The sequence below is a fragment of the Anomaloglossus baeobatrachus genome, chromosome 4 (assembly GCF_048569485.1).
Source record: "Anomaloglossus baeobatrachus isolate aAnoBae1 chromosome 4, aAnoBae1.hap1, whole genome shotgun sequence".
Classification (NCBI taxonomy): Eukaryota; Metazoa; Chordata; class Amphibia; order Anura; family Aromobatidae; genus Anomaloglossus; species Anomaloglossus baeobatrachus.
This window is the reverse complement of record NC_134356.1, coordinates 451,564,439-451,585,764: the sequence shown is the minus strand read 5'-3', so window position 1 is coordinate 451,585,764 and position 21,326 is coordinate 451,564,439. Positions and strand designations below refer to the sequence as shown.

The following is a 21,326-nucleotide window of genomic DNA, read 5'->3' as shown; positions in this document are numbered from 1 at the left end:
TTCACATGGTTGTCCGGAGGGATAGTTGTCTTATGAATGTTTTCCCAAGCACAGCTTGACCAAGCATACTCAATGTGGAGAAAGAAATAAAGCCTCAGCCAGACACCACTGATGGCTGCTTTTGTAGTTTGTAAATCATGGACATGTTGAAATTCAAGATATCCAAAATCTTTTCCTCACAACATGGGTCATTGGAGAGAAACAAATCTCCTCGTACACTGAGATAGTCAGTCCTTCCAAAATTGGCGCATTCTTTTGATTTTCAATTCATGTCTACAGTCACCTCTTTTCACTTATCTGATTCTTGACATTTCTGTGGATTTCCGAACAAGCAGATTATGTAAAGTAGTGATAATGGGGGCAGAAATGTTTCAAGGTTTACCATTAGTCTTTTCACTCCTGGGTTGCCTGGAAGGACATCTCACTAGGGTCTTCTCTCCAGAGCTTATTACCAGTGTGAGACATGTAATGACTGACACTTTACTTTCATAGCCATACACGACTCTGCAGTGAGATTAGAGCTAACACAGTAAATCAGAAGAGAACTTATTCTCATTACTTATTTGTACTACACTTTGTCTTCTTATAGTGCTTTTGGCTCTGCTGCAGAGCTGTGCCTGAGTGTAAGGCCTCGATTCCACTTGTGCATAGCTTCTGATGCGAGAGATATGCTAATGATTTCTGCTGCGAGGGTCATGCAACTGTGATGCAATTTTGTGATCGGATCACAGCTGTGGTGAAGAGGGGGGAACACTTTCTCCTTCTCCACCGCTGCCTGTCTCTGCGTACATCGCACTGCTGTCGGATGACATGCGAGTGCAGTGCGTTGTTTCACACACATCCATATACTTGGGGGGTGTGAGTTGGGACTCGCTGCCAAACACCGCATACTGCGATTTAATCTCTCATACCGATATGGCATGGGAAATCATTTGCAGCTGAACACTGCCCCATAGTTTTGCACTGGTGAGAGTGCAGTCCTATCTTTTTATCGGATTGCACTCGTCCGTGCAATACACAAGTGGAACTGAGTCCTAACCAACATAGTACAGCAGAGTTCAATTTTGTCTCATTGCAAATACACATCTGCAGTTGTCTTGCAGTGCTTCAGCTTCCATCTAAGGCTGGAAACACATCTATGCGAGTAAAATCGGTCCGAGTTAGCTGAAAAAAACTCGGCTGATTTTAGTTCATGTTAGGTCAGAGTCCAACGCAACTGCACTGCGATCCTGAGATTTTTCTCATGATTGCAGTGCGTGTGTGATCCATGTGTGATCCTTTTTTTTTTCTCAGCAGCTGTCATCTGCCATGCAGCTCTGCTACATGGCCGTTGACAGCGGCCACAGACAGCCATGTAGCAGAGCTGAATGGCAGATGACAGCAGACACAGAGCCGCACGATCAGAATGAACTCGGGTGAACTTCACCCGACTTCATTGTCATGCTGCGGCTCTGTCTGTGTCGCGTCCTGATTAGCGGTCACCCGTGAAGGACTCACCGGTGACCGCTAATCCCCTGAGTGACTGAATTGAGCAGCGCGATTAGCGCTGCCGTCACTCGGGTTACCCGCGGCCAGCTGGATCCTCCCCCCCCGTGACGGCAACTCACCTGTGACTTCATTGCTGTCACTTGGGCGACTTGCTGTCACTGTTGGAGGATCCAGCGGTGGCCACGAGTTACCTGACTGACATCAGCTGATCGCGATACTCACCTCAGTTGCTGCGTGGAGGTGACAGGAGCGGCGGTGACCTCTGCAGCACCACCTGTCACCTTCATGTAGCAGAGCTGAGAGCGTCGAGGGACCTCCGTGGATTACGTCGGACAAGGATGGGTTTTTTGTGTACTTAATAAAGTGGTGAACGAGGGTCTTTGTTATTGTTTATTATTTCAAATAAAGGATTTTTCGTTGTGTGTATGTTAACTTTAATTTACAGGTTAATCATTGGGGGTGTCTCATAGACGCCTGCAATGATTAATCTAGGATTTAGTGGCAGCTATGGGCTGCCATTAACTCCTTATTACCCCGATTGCCAACGCACCAGGGCAAATCGGGAAAAGCCGGGTAGAGTCCCAGAACAGTCGCATCTAATGCATGCGGCCATTCTGGACGGCTGCTGGCTAATATTGTTAGGCTGGGGGGCTCCCCATAACGTGGAGCTCCCCATCCTGAGAATACCAGCCTTCAGCCGTATGGCTTTATCTGGCTGGTATTAAAATTGGGGGGAGCGCACGCCGGTTTTTTTTTTTTTTTTTTTTTTTTAAAATTATTTATTTATTTTAATGCACAGCATAGACACGCCCACCGGCTACTGTGATTGGTTGCAGTGAGACAGCTGTCACTCAGTGTGGGGGCGTGTCTGACTGCAACCAATCATAGGTGCCGGTGGGCGGGTAAAGCAGGGAATACGAGATAGAATAATGAGCGGCCGGCTTTTTCAAAAGAGGAGAAGCCGCCGGAGCAGTGTGAATGCCGTGCAGCGCCGCACTGGTAATCGGGGATCGGTGAGTATGAGAGAGGGGGGGAGAGGGATAGACCGACATGGACAGAGATAGTGACAGACCGACCGACAGAGAGAGAATAGAGACCAAGAGGGATAGACCGACTGACAGAGAATAGTGATTGACAGACATTTTGAGACATAACTCGTTTCCTGTGTTTTAGGAAACATGTGAGAAATGTATTTAGAAAATCGGATGTCACTAGGATGGTGTGAGTGCCGTCCCGTGACATCCGATTATTTACACGCTCCCATAGACTTGCATTGGAGAGACTCGCAGTAGAAACTCGCAAAAAAGCAGCATGCTGCGATTTTTTTTCTCAGTCCGATTTGGACTGAGAAAAAAAAATCGAAGATGAGACCTGAATCATTCAATAACATGTGTCCGATTCCAATGCGAGATTTTCTCGCATTGCTCTACTGCGAGAAACTCGCAAGTGAGAAGCAGCGAAGGGAGGAGTGGTACAGCATATCTAACGACACTGGTGAGACAAACTGCAAATGTGTTTGTAATGAGACAAAATCCATTTTGGCTGCGCTGCGTTGGCTCTCATCTTACTGTAGAGCTGTGTGTGCATATAAGAGCAACGGATCAGTCATTACATGGCTCTCACTACTAAGGCCCTCATATATTTAAAATAAGCTTTGGAGGCAGATTCTCATGCAGATCTGTGTCCGGCCCATAGATAGATAGAAAAACGTGGATATCTCTGCAATAAGACATCAGATGGCAGATATCAAGGTATCACGTTATTCAGCTTCCTGTGACCTACATGGCCATATACACCGCTTAAAAGGGTGGATCATACTGACAGATCCCCCTTGAAAAAAAATTGTATTATTCAGCTGAACACACATTTGATATTGCCGGTACTGAGTAATACAAATTGTAGTGTCATCATGACCTCTCCTGATTACTGGTGTTATTTTACAATTTTTCCATGCTGCATTTAGTTACATACTTTCTAAAAGAATATCAATTTACATTGAGCTAGTCCTAAATATGTAGTCTGGCTCTGTTCCGTTGAAAAGTGGTGAGGTCTTTAAAAGTTGGTGAAAAATTTAAAAAGCCAAAATCATTGAATTCTGTGTAGATAATTTCCTTACAGTACTAAGGCTGGAGTCTGAAAAATCGTACAATTGTCATAAGGAAAACTGACCATTTTCATCCTTGTCATCTGTCCATATTTTATGTCCTTGTGGCATCGATATTTATACATCAACATTTCAAAATGTACATGATCAATTGCAGTGTCCTATGCTAGTAATGGCAATGTATAGGTTAAAACTGGATGCTAGATGGATAGTCTGTGTAGGTGAGTTTCTTTTGAGACACCGAAGAGAAAAGTACATGGCCCTTCCCACCCTAAAAATTCCAGGCTGCAGTTGCTCCAGAAGTGGCATATCACATTAGACGCCCCAATTCTGGTGCATATCCTCGACTCTTCTATTTGTCTTGGTGCAGTGGCAATGTAGTTGGGGTTGATGTCAGCTGTGTAGCCTCAGCTGGCATCAAGCCTTGGTATTAGTAACCGAGAGGGGCCTATTAGACACTCCCATTAATAATCTATTAAGTGAAAAGAAAAAACAAAACACACTCAAAAATAGTTTATTTAAATAAACACTCCTCCACACTCCTCCCTGTTTTAATCATTTTTGTTTTATTTATTTATTTATTTCTACGAACCCCCTTGCAGATCTGCCATAGTCAAGAGATTCTGACCTAGTCCAGGGAGTCTGACTTAGTCCACGAATGGAAACGTGAAAGATCTAAAAAGAGAGAAATAAAAACAAAACAGTCCATTATTCACCAATTTATTAGAAAGCAAAGTTCCCAGGTCCAACATAGCCAGTGGTTCTCACAACATTCCTTGATTACATAGATCAAAGGCTATTGAGCCTCATAAAGAAGCTCCATAGACTTTGCGCAACAGCCAGTCCTGACTTGCTCTGCGCTTCACGAGACCCAGCGACTCTGATCAGTTGTGACATCAGCACTGTCACCTTTCATCACAGTGATGAGCGGTGACATTCGTGACGTCACCGCTCATCAGTGTCCTGGGTCACGTGTGCAGTGTGAGCCCGAACTAACTGGCTGTTGCTCAAAGTCTACGAAGCATTATTATGAGGCTCCATAGCCTTTGATCTATGTAATCAAGGGATGGACTACGTCTGACCTAGAAACTTTATTAGAAAGCAAATTGGTGAACAAGGAACATTGTTTTGTGTTTCTCTCTTTCTCTCTTTTTATGTCTTTCAGGTTGCCATTTGTGGACTACATTGAAATCCCTGGACGATGGCAGATCTGCATGGTTTTTTTTTTTTAAATGTAATGGTAAACCAGGGAAAGTATGGTGGAGTGTATACTTATTTTTTGGGTTGTGTTTTTTTTTTTTTTTGCTCACTGGGTTGGTAATGGAGGTGTCTGATGGAGAGGTTTCAATTAATTATACCAGTTGTTGATCTGCTCTTGATGACAGCTGACACTACACAGTTGAAATCCATCCCATCTACCATTACCCTAATTGCCACAGCATCAAGGCAATCGGAAAGAGCAGAGAAGCATCTGTGATACGCCACTTCTGGTGCGGCTGTGGGATAATATTTTTAGGCTGGGAAGGAACCAGTAAGGCCTAAGCCACATGGCGAGAAAATCGGTGCGAGTGGAGTGCGATAAAACATCACATTCCACTCGGACCAATTCTAGCCTGTGTGTCGGCGCACATGAGCGATTATTTTTTCAGCCCTAAACGGATCGAGAAAACAAGTGCAGCATGCTCCGACTGTAATGCGAGACTCTTTACTCTAGCACCCATTCAAGTGAATGGGGCGAGAGAAAAATTGCACTGCACTCGCGGTACTCCGGTGTACCGTGCGTGCAGAGCGAGAATCGCAATAGCCGGCTACGGAGGAGAGAGGGTGAGAAATCCCCCCCCCCCCCCGCCTCCCCTCCTCAGCGCTGGCCCGCCCCTCCTGAGAGCTGGGCCGCCCCCCCGCAGCTGAAGTCCGCTCGCACAGTTGGACCGCAGTAGCAGGGATACTCACATAACACTCAGCTCCTGTTGTGCTGCCAGCGCGAGCAGAGTGTCATGCGAACATCGCAGTAGTGCCCCTTGTGGCCCCAGCCTAACCATGGACCTTTCGTGTCTGATAATATCAGCCCACAGCTGCCTGCTTTACCTTTACTGTTTATTAATAATAGGTCCCCCCCCCATTTATTTATTTAATCATTAAACGCTGTCCAATAAGATTCAGAGTGCAATTGTAGTATATGTGTGGGGGGGGGGGGTTGTGCAATCATATGTCTTGTCTATATAGCTATATCTATTATCTGTCTGTTATCTATCACTATAGCACTCATTGGTGTCCTCAAACGCTAGAGCAACATAGGTTAAAAAAAAAACCCCATCAAAAACAGGGTAAAAAAAAAATAAATCGCATTTTTCCTGTCAAGAGGTGCAGAAATGATGCAGAAATTTCTACATCCAAGTATTCAATGTGTGCACATACCCAGAGGCTATGTGCCCACGCTGCGGATTTTGCCGCGGATTTACCGCGGATTTTCCGAAAATCTGCAGCAGCGGCACTTCCAAGCCATTTCAATGGCATTTTGGAAATGCTGTGTCCATGCTGCGGATTTTTCCGCGGCGGATTTGCCGCGGATTTTGGTCCGGAAAAATCTGCAGCATTCAATTATTGTTGCGGATTTTGGTGCGGATTTTGGGTATAGAATGGGGGAAAAAAAAAAATCCGTATCAAAATCCGCGGCAAATTCGCGGTAAATCCGCGGCAAAAATAAGGTGCGGATTTTCATGCAGAAAAATCCGCAGGTACATTCTACCGTGGACACATAGCCTAAGGGTATATACGCACGCTGTGTTCTGGTTTGACAACAAAAATGCATCCTCTGACAGACTGACAAATGTAAACACTGCGTTTGAAGAAAAAAAAAGCAATTAAAACGCATGCGTTTTGTACAATGCGCTTTCAGATTGAGAAGTCAATGGGTGGAAAATGTTGACAACGCAATGAAGTGACATGCTTCTTTTTTTTGTCAAAGATTTTGACAAATTTGTCAAACAAAACACTGACAAACTGCAACGTGCGCATGGAAATTGTGATTTCTCATAGACTTTGCTGGGGAGGCAAAAGCATGCGGTTTGTCACCTACACAGTGCAGTTTAAAGCGCAACCAAAATGCAAGAAAACGCAACGTGCGGACCAAGCCTAATAGTTCTTGCTATTACTGTTACATGTTGCCAGTATTATAAAGCTTCAATTTGAAATCTGAGATTAACCGTGAAATTGTCATTCTGCTGGGCGGTTACGGAGAACGCCGAAGCCATTGAACTGCTTCTGCTTAGACAGCTGTAGGAATGTAAAGAATGGAGAACATCCGCCTCTACTAACTGACCCTTCAAACATTTATGTACTGCCTGAGAAAGTGAGCCAAATGTTGCATATTCTGCAGAATGTTTATATACATAGACATAATATCAGCTATAGGCACAAACCATATATATTCTAACTTTCTATGTATATAAGGTATTTTTTTTCCATATCACATATGATGTATAGAAAAAATGTACTAAAATGTCAGATAAAAAGATCACAAGCTGCTATTTCATGTCTTTATCGATTATAAATATGCATTTCTGCTGCTTTGAAGTATAAGAAAGGCACTGAGCCTTTATCTTATCTAGAAGGTGGTGTAAGAACGCCATGGGAAATGTTTGTAATATTTGGCGGATGTTTTTGCTTCATTTTCATGTTATCATGCCAACAATTTACATTTTCTTACTTAATCTTCATAGTGCTATAAGAACAAAGACTTATAAAATCTGTTGACCTGGCCCCCATTGTCCTGCCATAGTATATTTATTGCCAAGGTTAAACAGTCTTTGCATCTGCCCCCATTTTTATGACATGCGTCCACTTCTGCCTTTCTCATTTGCTTGATGTTCATCCCCTCCATGTCCTATTTCCTGCTATGGCCATCTGTAGTCTGTGCTGCTATTTTTTTTTTATGAATCCCACTTGTCCTCCTCCATGTTCTGCATTTTTCGTATTCCAGCATTTTTTTTCATCCCCTTCTCCCTCTTTCCGGCTTCCACATTACTCAAATAATGTCCCAAAATAGCATCAAACAGCTGGGACTCCTAAATATTAGTCTTTGCGCCTTAATTGTGTGCCGAGCTGGGGAGGGGTAATAATTATCTCTTCTGCAGCTGAGCTTAGCTGCGTGTTGTCCTCTGTATATAGGGTTCTCTCGGGAGCCCCCCTGCTTGGTCGTCAGCCTCTGATATTAATAACCCCACATGACATATTAATCCATGCTTTTAGTTAATGTATCAGATGTCTTCACTGGGGTTGATCAAAGGGGGGAGGTGGTCGAGTTCAGTAATTGATGTCGTGTATGAAATGAGTGATGTCCTTCAAACCATTTCATCCCATTGGATTGCAGGACATTTCAGCAGTTGTCCTCTTCTCTCTAAATTTGTGCCAAGAATGTTCTATAGACTCTAACTTAGTTTTTTGACATTTTTAAGGAGTTCTAGATGTTTATCTCTGCTTTGCTTATTTGTCTGTATTCTTGGCCAACACTTTCCACCGCACTTGCGTATTTGTACAGATAGTGTGTTACACACATTCTGCAGAATTGTCTCACGATCAGACTTTCACAGCACATTAGTTTTGCAAGACGACAATGCGAACACTTCTTAGGCTGCTTTCACACTACTTTTTTTAACGCAAAAACGGATCCAGTGCAAATGCGTTTTCATTTCAATGCATTTGCAATGGACTCGCGTCAACATGCGTTCACCTGCATTTGCGTTAGTTATACTGAGGAGGATCCAGCGACTTGCAGTTTTTTAACATTTTTCAAAAACGCTACTTGTGGCGTTTTTGAGCTGCGTCCAAATACTGCAAATTGCTGGATCCTGACTATACTGCACGCAAACTTATGTGAACGCTGACATGCTGATAGACAGGATCCTGCTTGCTCTACTGAGCATGCCCAGAAACCAGCCTCGGGTGATCAGTCTCTCTCTCCCCCTCCCTCTCCCTCTCTCCCGCCTGAGAGCTGCGGACACTTGTAACCAAGATAAATATCGGGTAACCAAGGAAAGCGCTTCTCTTAGTTACCCGATGTTTACGTTGGTTACGTTTGCAGGGAGCCCGGCTCCTAGCACCTGCGGATGCTCGTAACCAACGTAAATATCGGGTATCCAAGCAAGTTATCCGATGTTTACCTTGGTTACGAGCCTCTGCAGCTGTCAGATGTAGTCTCCCAGCCTCACGTACAGTTCCACTGACTCCCGATCACATGACTTCAATGCCCACCCATAAACTTAAAGTTACAGGATCCTGCAAAATAACACATGCGTTTGCATGCGTTTTCTTGCTGTAAAAGCAGGATCCGCTTTTACAGCAAAAAAAACGTTCATGACGCATGTTAAAAAAACGTAGTGTGAAAGCAGCCTTAGGCCTTCAGGTCTGCAGTTGCATAGTGGTGGCCTATCATCTGAGGAAGTATTCACTGACATATTACACCTAGGTAAAGGGTTTTTGGGGGCAACATGACAGTTGAGAATATGAAAATTTTTATTCTAACATTTTGAGCTGACTGAACAGTTGTTGGGTTTTTGTTTTTTTTTTCTGAAAAAAAAAAGTTAAAATCCCATCACCAGGAAATCGATCATTGTTGAACATACAATGCCATCTCTGGGCAGAAAATGCTTAGCAGATTAACCCCTTCACGACCTATGACTGATCTATCCGTCATGGATCGTGTGAGGGTAATCCCCGCACCCTGCTGTGGGCAGGTCGCGGCGACTCACGCACTTTTTTCAACAGCTGACGTGTCTGCATGTTACGAGTGGAATTGCATTCCACCCGTAACATTTAACCCCTTACATCTCGCTGCCAAAGTCTGGCAGCGAGATGTATATGCGCGGCCATTACTTTTACTTACCGCCGCCCCCACCGTAAGTCTTCGTACCTTATCACATGACGTCTGGTGGTTAACATGGTAGCACAGGGTCATGTGATGACGCCTGTAGGTAACATGAGTCACTTTCTGTTTCACTCGGCCCGGAGCCGAGTGAAGCAGAAAGTGAGCATATCTGCTGTTTACAGCTGTAAAGCTGTGATTAGCAGATAGGGCAGAACGATCAGATTGTTAATCTGTATAGCCTCCTAGGGGGGACTAGTAAAATAAAACTTTTTTTTTTTTTTTTTTTTAAACAAATAAAAAAAAAACCATAAGTTCAAATCACCCCCCTTTCGCCCAATTGAAAATTAAAGGGTTAAAAAAAATAAAAAATATACACATTTGGTATCGCCGCTTTCAGAAATGCCCGATCTGTCAAACTGTAAAATCAATTAATCTGATCAGTAAACTGCGTAGTGGCAAAAAAATTCCAACCTCCAAAATTTCGTTTTTTGGTCGCCGCAAGTTTTGCGCAAAATTCAATAACAGGCGATCAAAACGTAGCATCTGCGCAAAAATGGTACCACGTCAGCTTGAGACGCAAAAGGTAAGCAGTCACTGAGCCATAGATCCCAAAAAAATGAGAACGCTACGGGTTTCGGGAAATGGCGCAAAACGTGCGCCACTTTTATTGGACAAGCTTGTGAATTTTTTTTAACCCCTTAGATACAAGTAAACCTATACATGTTTGATGTCTGCAAACTTGCACCGACCTCAGGCATCCCAGTTACACATCAGTTTTTACCATATAGTGAACACTGTGAATAAAATATCCCAAAAACTATTGTGCGATCACGCTTTTTTTTGCAGTTTTTCCACACTTGGAATTTTTTTGCTGTTTTCCAGTACACTATATGGTAAAAATTATGGTTTCATTTAAAAGTACAACTCGTCCTGCAAAAAACAAGCCCTCATATGGCAAGATTGACAGAAAAATAAAAAAGTTACGGCTCTCGGAAGAGGAGGAGCAAACCCCCCCCCCCCCCGCAAAACTGAAAACGCTCTGGGGCTGAAGAGGTTAATTTTATAATTATGTGCAGAACATGTACTCTATTACTTGTAGTTTCCTCTACCTGTGGACGTAGGTGTCCAGTGGGTAGTCCTATCAGGTTGTGTCGTCTTGTATAATGGTATGTACAGAAATCTCAATCACTGATTTAGGATTACTTGACTTTTGTTCTTAGTACAAGCAGGAATCTTAAAAAATGACTCATTTTACTGAATATGTTCCCCAAAACACATATATTGATCTCCTCGGCATATAACATGTTGCCCACAGATTAGATATTAGTTGTGACAGGTTGACGTTAGAGGGTTATTCCCATCTCCAAGATCCTAATATTAGTAGTAGGTGTAATAATAAAAATATTAGCAAATACCTCCAATTAGAAATGTAGTATAATTCTCCTGATTATTGCCATGGCTCAACTCATGTGCAGGGCATTTTAGTTTTGGTATCTATGATTACGGCCATGAGCAATTACCGTGTTGCCCCGTTTTCTGCCTTTTTGGAGTAAGGCTTAAATATATGAGGCCTACCCAGAAAATAAGCCCTAGTTGCGGTTCAATAGCGGTGTCCATGTAGCTAAAAAAGTTTAAAGGGAACCTATCAGTTGCAATATGCACCCAGAACCACAAGCAGTTTTGGATGCATATTGCTAATCCCTGCCTAACCATCCCAACATCTGGTAGCATAGATAGAGACCTCTAGAAAAAGTGTTTCTAAAGATCTTTTATCATATGCTAATAAGCTTTAACTAGTCCCCTGGGCGTTGCTTCCCTTGCTAGTCTTCCTCATTAGCATGTTGATACGGCCCTGTGGGTGTACTAACATGCTAATGAAGCCGACAAGCAAGGGAAGCAACATCCTTGGGACTAGTCCCCAAGCTCATTAGCAAACGATAAAAGCTCTTTAGAAAATACTTTTTCTAAAGATCTCTTTATCTATGCTACCAGATGCAGAGACTGTTAGGCAGGGATTAGCAATATGCACCCAGAACTGCTCGTGGTTCTGGGTGCATATTGGACCTGACAGGTTCTCTTTAAAGAGGACACTTCATTACAGAAAACAGACACCCCCAAAAGAGAGAAAACGGACTACCCCGCAATCATACTCACCAGATCCCGAACGGGAGGACCTGCAGTAGAACCCTTAGAGGACCTGTGCTGGCACACACATACCAGATCACTCACACCATCACACAACAGATCGCGCACACGCACACACGTCATCTGGTGATACATATTGCTTCTGGCCGGCAGGGGAACCTGGGACGCAGTACAGTGGAGTGCGAGGACCTACGGTGGAATGCATTGATGCTTCACTGCATTACGTACCAGGTTCCCCTGTGTGTGTCAGCCTGAAGCAGCAGAGGACTGCTGTGGAGCAAACCTGCTGGGAGCGCGCGCTGAGGATCTCAGGAGGACCTGGGAGCGAAGCAGTTGTCCAGGGTTTGGTAAGTATGTTTTTCCTGGGAGGGGCTGCCTTTTTGGGGGGGCAAACTTACCCTCAACCAGTGTTTCCCCGAGAGTAAACCCTACCCTGAAAATAAACTCTAGCGCATTTTTTGGGACAACAAATGACTTATTTTCGGGGAACACAGTAGCTTTCACTACATGATTAGTTCTAACCATGGATACCTAAGCTGCTTTAATGCCCTGCACATGAGGTTAAAGACATGGCTATATCAGAAGAACTATACTGTATTTCTAACTCGAGATATTTGCTAATATTATTAGTACGCCTACTACATATTGGGATAGGATCTTGTAGATGGGAATGCCCATTTAAGGTAGATTGCGTTTGCTTATGACTAGATGCTTTGTATTAGTTGAAATCTGAGATTTTTCCCGTAATCCTGTAAAATGTATGATTTATTTTTCTGCTGTCTTTTTATTTTATTCGTATAGCGTACACATTCCTATCAAAATCATGTCAATGGGATGCAGTGCTCCACATCTCAGCTGATATATACAGCTGACATGTGCCTGCTAGGCACGAGCAGAATCGTTATCCGCCCGTGCCTTTTAACCCCTTAAATGGCGCGGTCAATAAGTGACAGCGCCATTATAACCGCAATCTCTCTGAAACGTTACTTACAGGCCGATACTGGAAGTCACGGGACATGCTCACGTGGATCCGGTTGTTGTCATGGTAGCACAGGGTCATGTGATGACTCCTGTGCTCACATGACTAAGGTCCTGTAAACAAACAGCCGAGTACTGGCTGTTACAGGAGATGATCATTTTTCCCGTTCTAAGCGATGATGCTCTGATCGGGAGAAATGAATGAGCGATAAGACTTCTGATCGCAATAGTCCCCTAGGGGGACTAGTAAAATAAAAAAAGTTTAAAAAAAAAAAAAGTTTTGAAAAATTAAAAAAAATAAAAAAACAAAAGTTTAAATCACCCCCCTTTTGCCCTATTGCAAATTAAAGGATTAAAAAAATAATATACACACATTTAGTATCGCCCCGTTCAGAAACGCCCGATCTATCAAAATATAAATCAATTAATCTGATCGGTAAACAATGTAACGGCAAAAAATTCCAAACTGCAAAATTACATTTTTTGGCTGCCACAAATTTTGCCCAAAATGCAATAACAGGCGATCAAAACATAGCCTCTGTGCAAAAATGGTACCGTTTAAAATCGTCAGCTCGAGACGCAAAAAATAAGCAGTCACTGAGCCATAGAACACTACGGGTCGTGGAAAATAGCACAAAACATACGCCACTTTTTTTGGACAAATGTTTGATTTTTTTTTTTTAACCCCTTAAATAAAAGTAAACTTCATGTTTCCTGTCTACGAACTCGCACCGACCTGAGGCATCACAGTGACACATCAGTTTTACCATATAGTGAACACTGTCAATAAAATATCTCAAAAACAATCGTACAATCACACTTTTTTTGCAATTTTTCCACATTTGGAATTTTTTAGCTGTTTTCAAGTATACTACATGGTAAAACTGTTGGCTTAATTTAAAAGTACAGCTCGTTCCGCAAAAAACGAGCTCTCACATGATCATATTAACTGAAAAATAAAGAAGTTACGTGTCTCGGAAGAAAAATGTCGGAAAAAAAAACGGAAAGCGCAAAATCTGCCGGTTGTGAAGGGGTTAATATCCTAGTAGTGGGAAATACCTTTTAAATAACCAGCAATTTAGTCCTCTGATATGTTTTGTTGCCTCTGGATACCATTGTCAGATGTGTTCTTGTATGCACAATTAATAATCAGAATCCACAATGCTAAATCTAAAATGAGCATAGTGAAAAGTTTTTCCGGTGGAAGATCACCCTCCACTAGGGCGATAGTGTGCAGATTGTGATCATGTCTGACTATCTGAGCAGTCACGAAGAGTGATTTACCTGCTTACTGCAGTCAGGTGCCCACGATCTATAACCCGGACTATACATAGATTTTATAGTATTCTCAGCTGTACATCTAACTGCCATCTATGTGGGCGTCTGCAGACTTTCCACACTGCAGCAAACCCACTTCCTGTAGTGTGGTTGTTGCTAAGAAGTCTACATGTTCCTGCGAAGGTGGTATGAGCATCCCTTTCAACCTGTGCTGTATATTTTCACCTCTTTCACTTTACTTTATGGGACATGCCTTTTTATGGGACAGTACTTTTACACCTGTGGTCAAAATTGTTGGTACCCCTCATTTAATGAGAGAAAAACCCACAATGGTCACAGAAATAACTTGAATAATAAATAATCTTTGAAAAGAACAAATGAAAGTCACATTGCTTTTTCAACCATGCTTCCACAGAATTGTTTTACAAATGAAAATCATCAAATAGGCAGGACAGAAATGATGGTAACTGAAAATAATGTGACAAAAGGGACATGTTAAATCAAGGTGTGTCCACTAATTGGCATCACAGGTGTCTGAAATCTTGTAATCAGTCATTGGGCTACAGATAATCACTGTGCTGTTTGGTGATATGGTGTGTACCACACTCAACATGGACCAGAGGAAGCAAAGGAAAGAGTTGTCTCAGGAGAGTAGAAAGAAAATTATATACAAGCATGCTAAAGGTAAAGGTTATAAGACCATCTCCAAGCAGCTTGATGTTCCTGTGACTACAGTTGCATATGTTGTTCAAAAATTTAACATCCACGGGACTGTAGACAACCTCGCTGGACGTGGCCGCAGGAGGAAAATTGATGACAAATCAAAGAGACAAAACTCAAGACTATCAAGAATTCTAGAGAGAAATGTGCTGCCCAGTGTCAGAAAGCTTGGTCTCAGGCACAGGTCATGGGTTTTGCAACCGGATAATGACCCAAAACACACAGCCATTCTTGGGTGTTTTTTAGCTAAGCGGGAAACATTGGTCTATTCTGAAGTGACCTTATATGAGCCCTGACCTAAATTCTATTGAGCATCTTTGGAAAGAGCTGAAACGTGCCGTCTGGAAAAGGCAACCTTCTAACACGTGACAACTGGAGCAGTTTGCTCTTGAGGAGAGGCCGAAATACCTGTAGAGAGGTGCAGGAGTCTCATTGACAGTTACAGGAATCGTTTGATTGCAGCGATTGCCTCCAAAGGTTGTGCAACAAAATATTAAGTTAAGGAGGAAACCATCATTTCTGTCCAGGCCGAGTTCATGAGTTTATTTTTTTTAAGAATTCTGTGGAAGCAGAAAAGCAGCAATGTCTGACTTTCATTTGTCTATTTTGATAGATATTTTATTATTACTTTTGTCAGACTTTTGTTATTTCTGTGACTATTGTGGGTTTGTCTCTCATTAAACAAGGGGTACAATTTTGACCACGTGTGTACTTCTGGTGATATTGATGACCCAGGAACGAAAGAGTATTTATAGTTTAAAGGGAACCTGGCAGGTGCAATATGCACCCAGAGCCACGAGCAGTTCTGTGCATATTGCTAATCCCTGCCTTACCATCCCTGTATACACTAGCATAGATAATGAGATCTTTAGAAAAAGTATTTCTAAAGATCTTTTATCGTATGATAATGAGCTCGGGGACTAGTCCCCTGGGCGTTAGTTCCCCTGGCTATTCGCCCCCATTAGCATGTTAGTACGCCCCTGTGGGTGTGCTATCATGCTAATGAATGCACAATGTCAGAGGATGATCTCACTCACCTGACTCTGGATTTCGGCTCAGTGCGCATGACCCCAGAGTTTGGGTCATGCGCACTATGAAGCTGGGTGTACATGTCTCTGCTTCAAACTGAAGTAGTGCGCATGACCGAAATTCCGGGGTCATGTGCACTGAGCTGAAATCCAGGAATCGGGCGGCGATGGCGGCAGAGAGGTGAGATCATCCTCTGACTCTGCGCGTTCACTAGCATGACAGCACACTTGATCAGGGTAGGTTCTGGGCGTCGCTCCCCCACCAAGTTAACTTTGATATCCTATCCATAGGATACGTTATCAATGTCTGATGTGCCAGACAACCCCTTTAACACAGGGCAGTAAACTGCTGCTATGATGATCTACGTTTTGCGAGTAAATCGCTCTATTACTATACCGATCACAAATGTTTATGGTATAACCATAGAGGATACCATAAATTTCTGATGGATGTTGATCCATATCTATCTCTAGTATGGAACCCAGTCTTCTACCACATGTCAGTAGAGAAATGGCAGAACTGGGACAACATCTTTGGAGCGGATCTGTCATCGGGTCAGTAGTGCTCAGTTTTTGCTTCCCTGAGTAATCTAATTGATGCTCTCTATAAATCCACCATACAGGTCCAGAGAGATGACAGCGAAACCTGGACATTTCTGTCCTGATGACAGATGTTCTCTAAAGATCACCCTTTTAATTTTTATTTATTTTTTTTATTGAAACTGATACCTCCTTCATTTGCTGCTCTTCCTTGGACTCTGAGTTAGTTTTCCTTTTTGTTTTGTACCCTTCCTTTCCACAACTATGCCCTAAAAATAAAAATGCAGATTTTCCCCTTAGCCCACTGGGCTGATGACTAGTCCACATACAGTCACTTATCCATTCCAATGTTAATCTCCCCTGAAATAATGATGGTAATTTTTCCTTTATAACTGTCCACTTTTGACCTGATGACAGGTCCCCTCTAGAGATGTTGTCCCAGCTCTGCCATTTTTCCACTTATGTGTGGTACAAGACTAGACTCCACTCTACAGGTAGATATCTCTCCACATCTATCAGACATTTATGGTATACCCTATGGTTGCTTATGTAACTAAACAAATCTAGCTTCAATAACAGGTGGTTCTTTATTCAAATGACATTGTTGCAGATGACATTTGATAACAGATGAAATGGCGTCGTAGTGACGCCCGCATGCCACATCTACGTGTTTCCGGTGTAAACCACCCTTAGTCATGAGCATCCTATGACTACCCTTTGGTTATACCATAAACATTTGCAATGGGTATAATTTAGAGCCGTTGCACTCAAAAAGTAGAACAGCAGCTATTACCATTTACTTCCCTGACTTAGGCTGTGTGCGCACTATGCGTTTTTTTTTTATGTACAGTTTGTTGCCCATAACTGTGTGGCTTTCCTTCTCACAGCAAAATCTATGACCATTCAGAAATACTCTGCACATGCTACTTTTTTTTGTTTGCAGTTTTTGTGCGACAAAAAACTGCAAAAAAAACCTGCAGCATTTCAATTTTGTGCTTTTTTTTGTCCTTAGTTTTTTAGCCCTTCCAGCCACTGATTTCACTAAAAAAAATTAAAAAATAATAATAAAATAAAAGCCTGAGACAAAACACATGCGTTCTTCTTGTTGCGTTTTCCGTAGGGTTTTTTTTGTAAACTGATTTTATGCACATACCCTTAAAGAGGTTGTGTAGGACTGAAACATTGATGATTGGTGGGGGTGCGGCACTCAACATCCCCGTCGATTAGCTGCTCCTGGTGCTGCCAACGCCGGCCAGAACTACTCAATTTTGTATCTGCACAGCTACGTTAACTGTATAGTGGTCGATCAGACATTGATAACCTGTCCTAAGGATAAGTCATCAAGTCCCAGATCACCGTTTTAAAAGAAACCTGTTATGGAACGCTATTCACCAGCAAATATAGGATCAATCTGTAGGTAAACTCTGACGGGCGTGTGACTGCAAGTACAGTATGTGATTTGCATACATGCGGCCACGTGCCATCTAGACTGTATCCGGCCTTAAGTGTATTGAGCAATGCCAGATACAGTCTTGTTGGAATGTGACTGGAAGTATACAAAACACATATTTGCGGTCACATAACTGCCCTCTTCTGGCACTGGAGAATCCTCAGCGTGCAGTGTGTGCGATGTGAGGATTCACAAGTCTGCAGATACATAGGCTATAAGTAGGGATTAATGGACCTGCGGACGTTCGATTCAGCCAGACTTTAGATAAAGATAGGTTTTGGACCCGGACTTGATCTGAACCCCAATGGAAGTCACTAATTGAGCAGTTCAGGTCTCCAGCCACATGCAGTCAGCCATAAATGGATCACTTTCGTGGGTGGGCTTTAACCATTTAAAAATAAATAAAATTGTGTACACCCCACATCCGATCACGCTTTTGTTACCCCCAGTGCAAGCTGTCCAAACGCAGCAAGCGGCTCACACTGGACTGAGACCCGAGCACAGCGATGCTCGGGCGTGTGGTTCGCATACATAATGCATCCAAACACCGAACCCAAACTGTTTTTTGGGTTTTTTTTTTTTAAAGTTTTTCTTTTGTACAAACACCAAACCAAGTTCACTCATCGCTAGCTAGAAGGCCATGTGCCGACAGGAGATCGCACTTGCGGACTTATCTGCAGGTATTTCCGCAGGTTCACGTAGCAACTCCCTGGAATCCGCAGCTATCCATTGCTGCAGTATTTCTGCGGAATTGTTAAGGTAAACCTGCGGGATTCCCGCCCTGTATCTCCATAGTGGAAAGGCAGGAATTCCCCAGATAATTCCGCATAAATAATTGACATGCAGTTACATGCGGCTGTGGGAAATCTGCAGCATTTTCCGCAGCCGCAAATACCGCAGCATTGATACAGCACTCCCCAAATCCCATAGAATAACATGGGGAGCGTCTGTACTTGCGTAAACCCGCAGATTTATCTAGAAAATCCCCAGGTTTTCCGCACCAAATTCCGCAGTAACTTTCTCCCATGGGCACATGACCTAAGTCTTCACTCGCTCTAAGGCCAAACAGCCCCTTTAAGTAATAATGTGCTTGATAGTTACCAGAGTCCTGAGATTTGTTGACATCTGCTTTAACCATTTGTGTGAAAAGATTGGGGAGTCTGAAAGAATTTTGTGTTATAACCTTTTGTTACATAATTATATGGTGTATACTATTGTATGGATGAGCCAGTAATCTTTTTCTTCAGCCTTGAGCTAAATGGACTAGAGACAGACTTGTGAACTGTGATTTAACAAATAAAAAGAAAAATGCTTTTATTTGGGGTTCCCAAAAATGAAACGTGCACTATTATTTTGGAACTATTGTTGCCATCAGCATCTATAAATTAACTCATTTTTTTCTTACTTTGTTCTTAGGCCTGATTCTTCTCTGCAGAATACTATCAATCTGAGTCTCCTTTACAAAGACCTCTCCCAAGATGTCTGTGGTACAGGTAAGTCTTGACTTGTGTGTGTGTGTGTGTGTGTGTGTGTGTGTGTGTTTGAGGTTTTTTTTTGTTTTCTATTCCACAGCTATCTTCATTTCTGCTGACTCCTATTCTAAGATTTGGATTCTATAGCCCTTCTCTATTTATCCATTTTTTCACCTAGGAAAGAAGCACTTGCAAATGAGAAAGTCCATCCCTCGTTTTATTTCAGAGAAATCCCCATTTTTCTTAATGTTAATGAGCTGTTAAAATCTATAGGCCAGATATAGATCTGCCTGAGAATTTGTCTCCAGAGATTATTTTAAATAAAAGTGGGCATTATTTGTGTGAGACATGTAATGACGAACAGTCTGCTCTACTGATCTACATGTCTCGCTCTGGGAACACCCCCTTTCATTTAAGGCCCCTTTCACATGTCAGTGATTCTGGTACGTTTGTGCTTTTTTTTAAACGTACCAGAATCACTGACATACGCAGACCCATTATAATGAATGGGTCTGCTCACACGTCAGTGATTTGTCACTGCACGTGTCTCCGTGCAGCGTACCCGCGTGTGCGTGATTGCTGCACGGAGACATGTCCATTTTTTTCTGGCATCACTGATGTTCCACGGACCATGCAGTGGTGTGGTCCGTGAAACACGTGCCAGAAAAAAACGTACTTTTAAAATAAAAAACATTTTAACTCACCCGGCGTCCAGCGATGTCCTCTGCAGCCCGTTCTCCCTGCTCCTTCTGTGCCGGCTGATTACTGTCGCGCATATTCATTATGCGCGACACAGCCGACCCGGAAGCCGCTCCTGCAGGGGTCACCGCCGGCCGGATGCTGCATCGCGGGAGGATTCAGCACCATGGACAGCGGGAGCGGGCGCAGGTGAGCGAATCTCTAAGTGCAATCACGGGCCACGGAGAACGGAGCCCGGATTGCACTTAGACAACCCACGTGTGCCGTGATTTTCGGCACACGCAGGGACATGTGCGTGTTTTACACGCCAGTGAAAAACGTCACTGTTTTTCACTGACGTGTGAAACGGGCCTAAAATAAACTCTGGAGACAGATTTTCAGGCAGATCTATGTCCGGCCCAGAGATCTTAACAGCTCATTAACATATTAGGAAAAATGTGGATTTCTCTGGAATAGGACATTGCATCCCAGATATCAAAAGTATCTATTTAGTCAATTTTCTTTTATCTACATGCTGATATAGACAGTTTAGAAGGTTTGATTTTACTAACAGATTTCCTTTGAAAGGGCTTTTCCCCACAAACAAAATTTAATTTTTATTAATACATCTTATCATAGTATCATAGTTTTTAAGGTTGAAGGGAGACTCTAAGTCCATCTAGTTCAACCCGTAGCCTAACATGTTGATCCAGAGGAAGGCAAAAAAAACCCCAATGTGGCAAACAAGTTCCAATTCGGAAAAAATTTCCTTCCTGACTCCATATCCGGCAATCAGACTAGTTCCCTGGATCAATACCCTGTCATAAAATCTAATATACATAACTGGTAATATTAAATTTTTCAAGAAAGGCGTCCAGGCTCTGCTTAAATGTTAGTAGTGAATCACTCATTACAACATCATGCGGCAGAGAGTTCCATAGTCTCACTGCTCGTACAGTAAAGAATCCTCGTCTGTGATTATGATTAAACCTTCTTTCCTCAAGACGTAGCGGATGCCCCAGTGTTCCAGTCGCAGGCCTAGGTGTAAAAAGATCTTTGGAAAGGTCTCTGTACTGTCCCCTCATATATTTACACATTGTGATTAGATCCCCCCTAAGCCTTCGTTTTTCCAAACTAAATAACCCCAAGTTTAATAACCTGTCTTCGTATTGCAGCCCACCCATTCCTCTAATAATCTTGGTCGCTCATCTCTGCACCCTCTCCAGTTCAGCTATGTCCTTCTTATATATCGGTGACCAGAATTGTACACAGTATTCTAAGTGTGGTCGCACTAGTGACTTGTACAGAGGTAGAACTATATTTTTTTCATGAACACTTATACCTCTTTTAATACATCCCATTATTTTATTAGCCCTGGCAGCAGCTGCCTGACACCGTCCACTAAAGTGAAGTTTACCATCCACCCATACACCCAAGTCTTTTTCTGTGTCTGTTTTACCCAGTCTTCTACAATTAAGTACATAATCATAAATGTTATTTCCTCTACCCAAGTGCATGACCTTACATTTATCTACATTAAACTTCAATTGCCACTTCTCAGCCCAATCCTCCAATTTACATA

The 21,326-nt window shown here is 42.7% G+C and overlaps 1 protein-coding gene across 1 annotated transcript in view; it reads left to right on the top strand.

Annotated features, from left to right (window-relative positions):
- CSK (C-terminal Src kinase) overlaps positions 1-21,326 on the top strand; it is a 163,758-nt gene that overhangs the window by 38,717 nt on the left and 103,715 nt on the right. The window contains exon 2 of the mRNA XM_075345604.1: positions 19,011-19,087. Within this exon, the coding sequence (XP_075201719.1) occupies positions 19,073-19,087 (15 nt within the window). The 5' untranslated portion in view covers positions 19,011-19,072. The remainder of the gene's footprint in view (positions 1-19,010; positions 19,088-21,326) is intronic.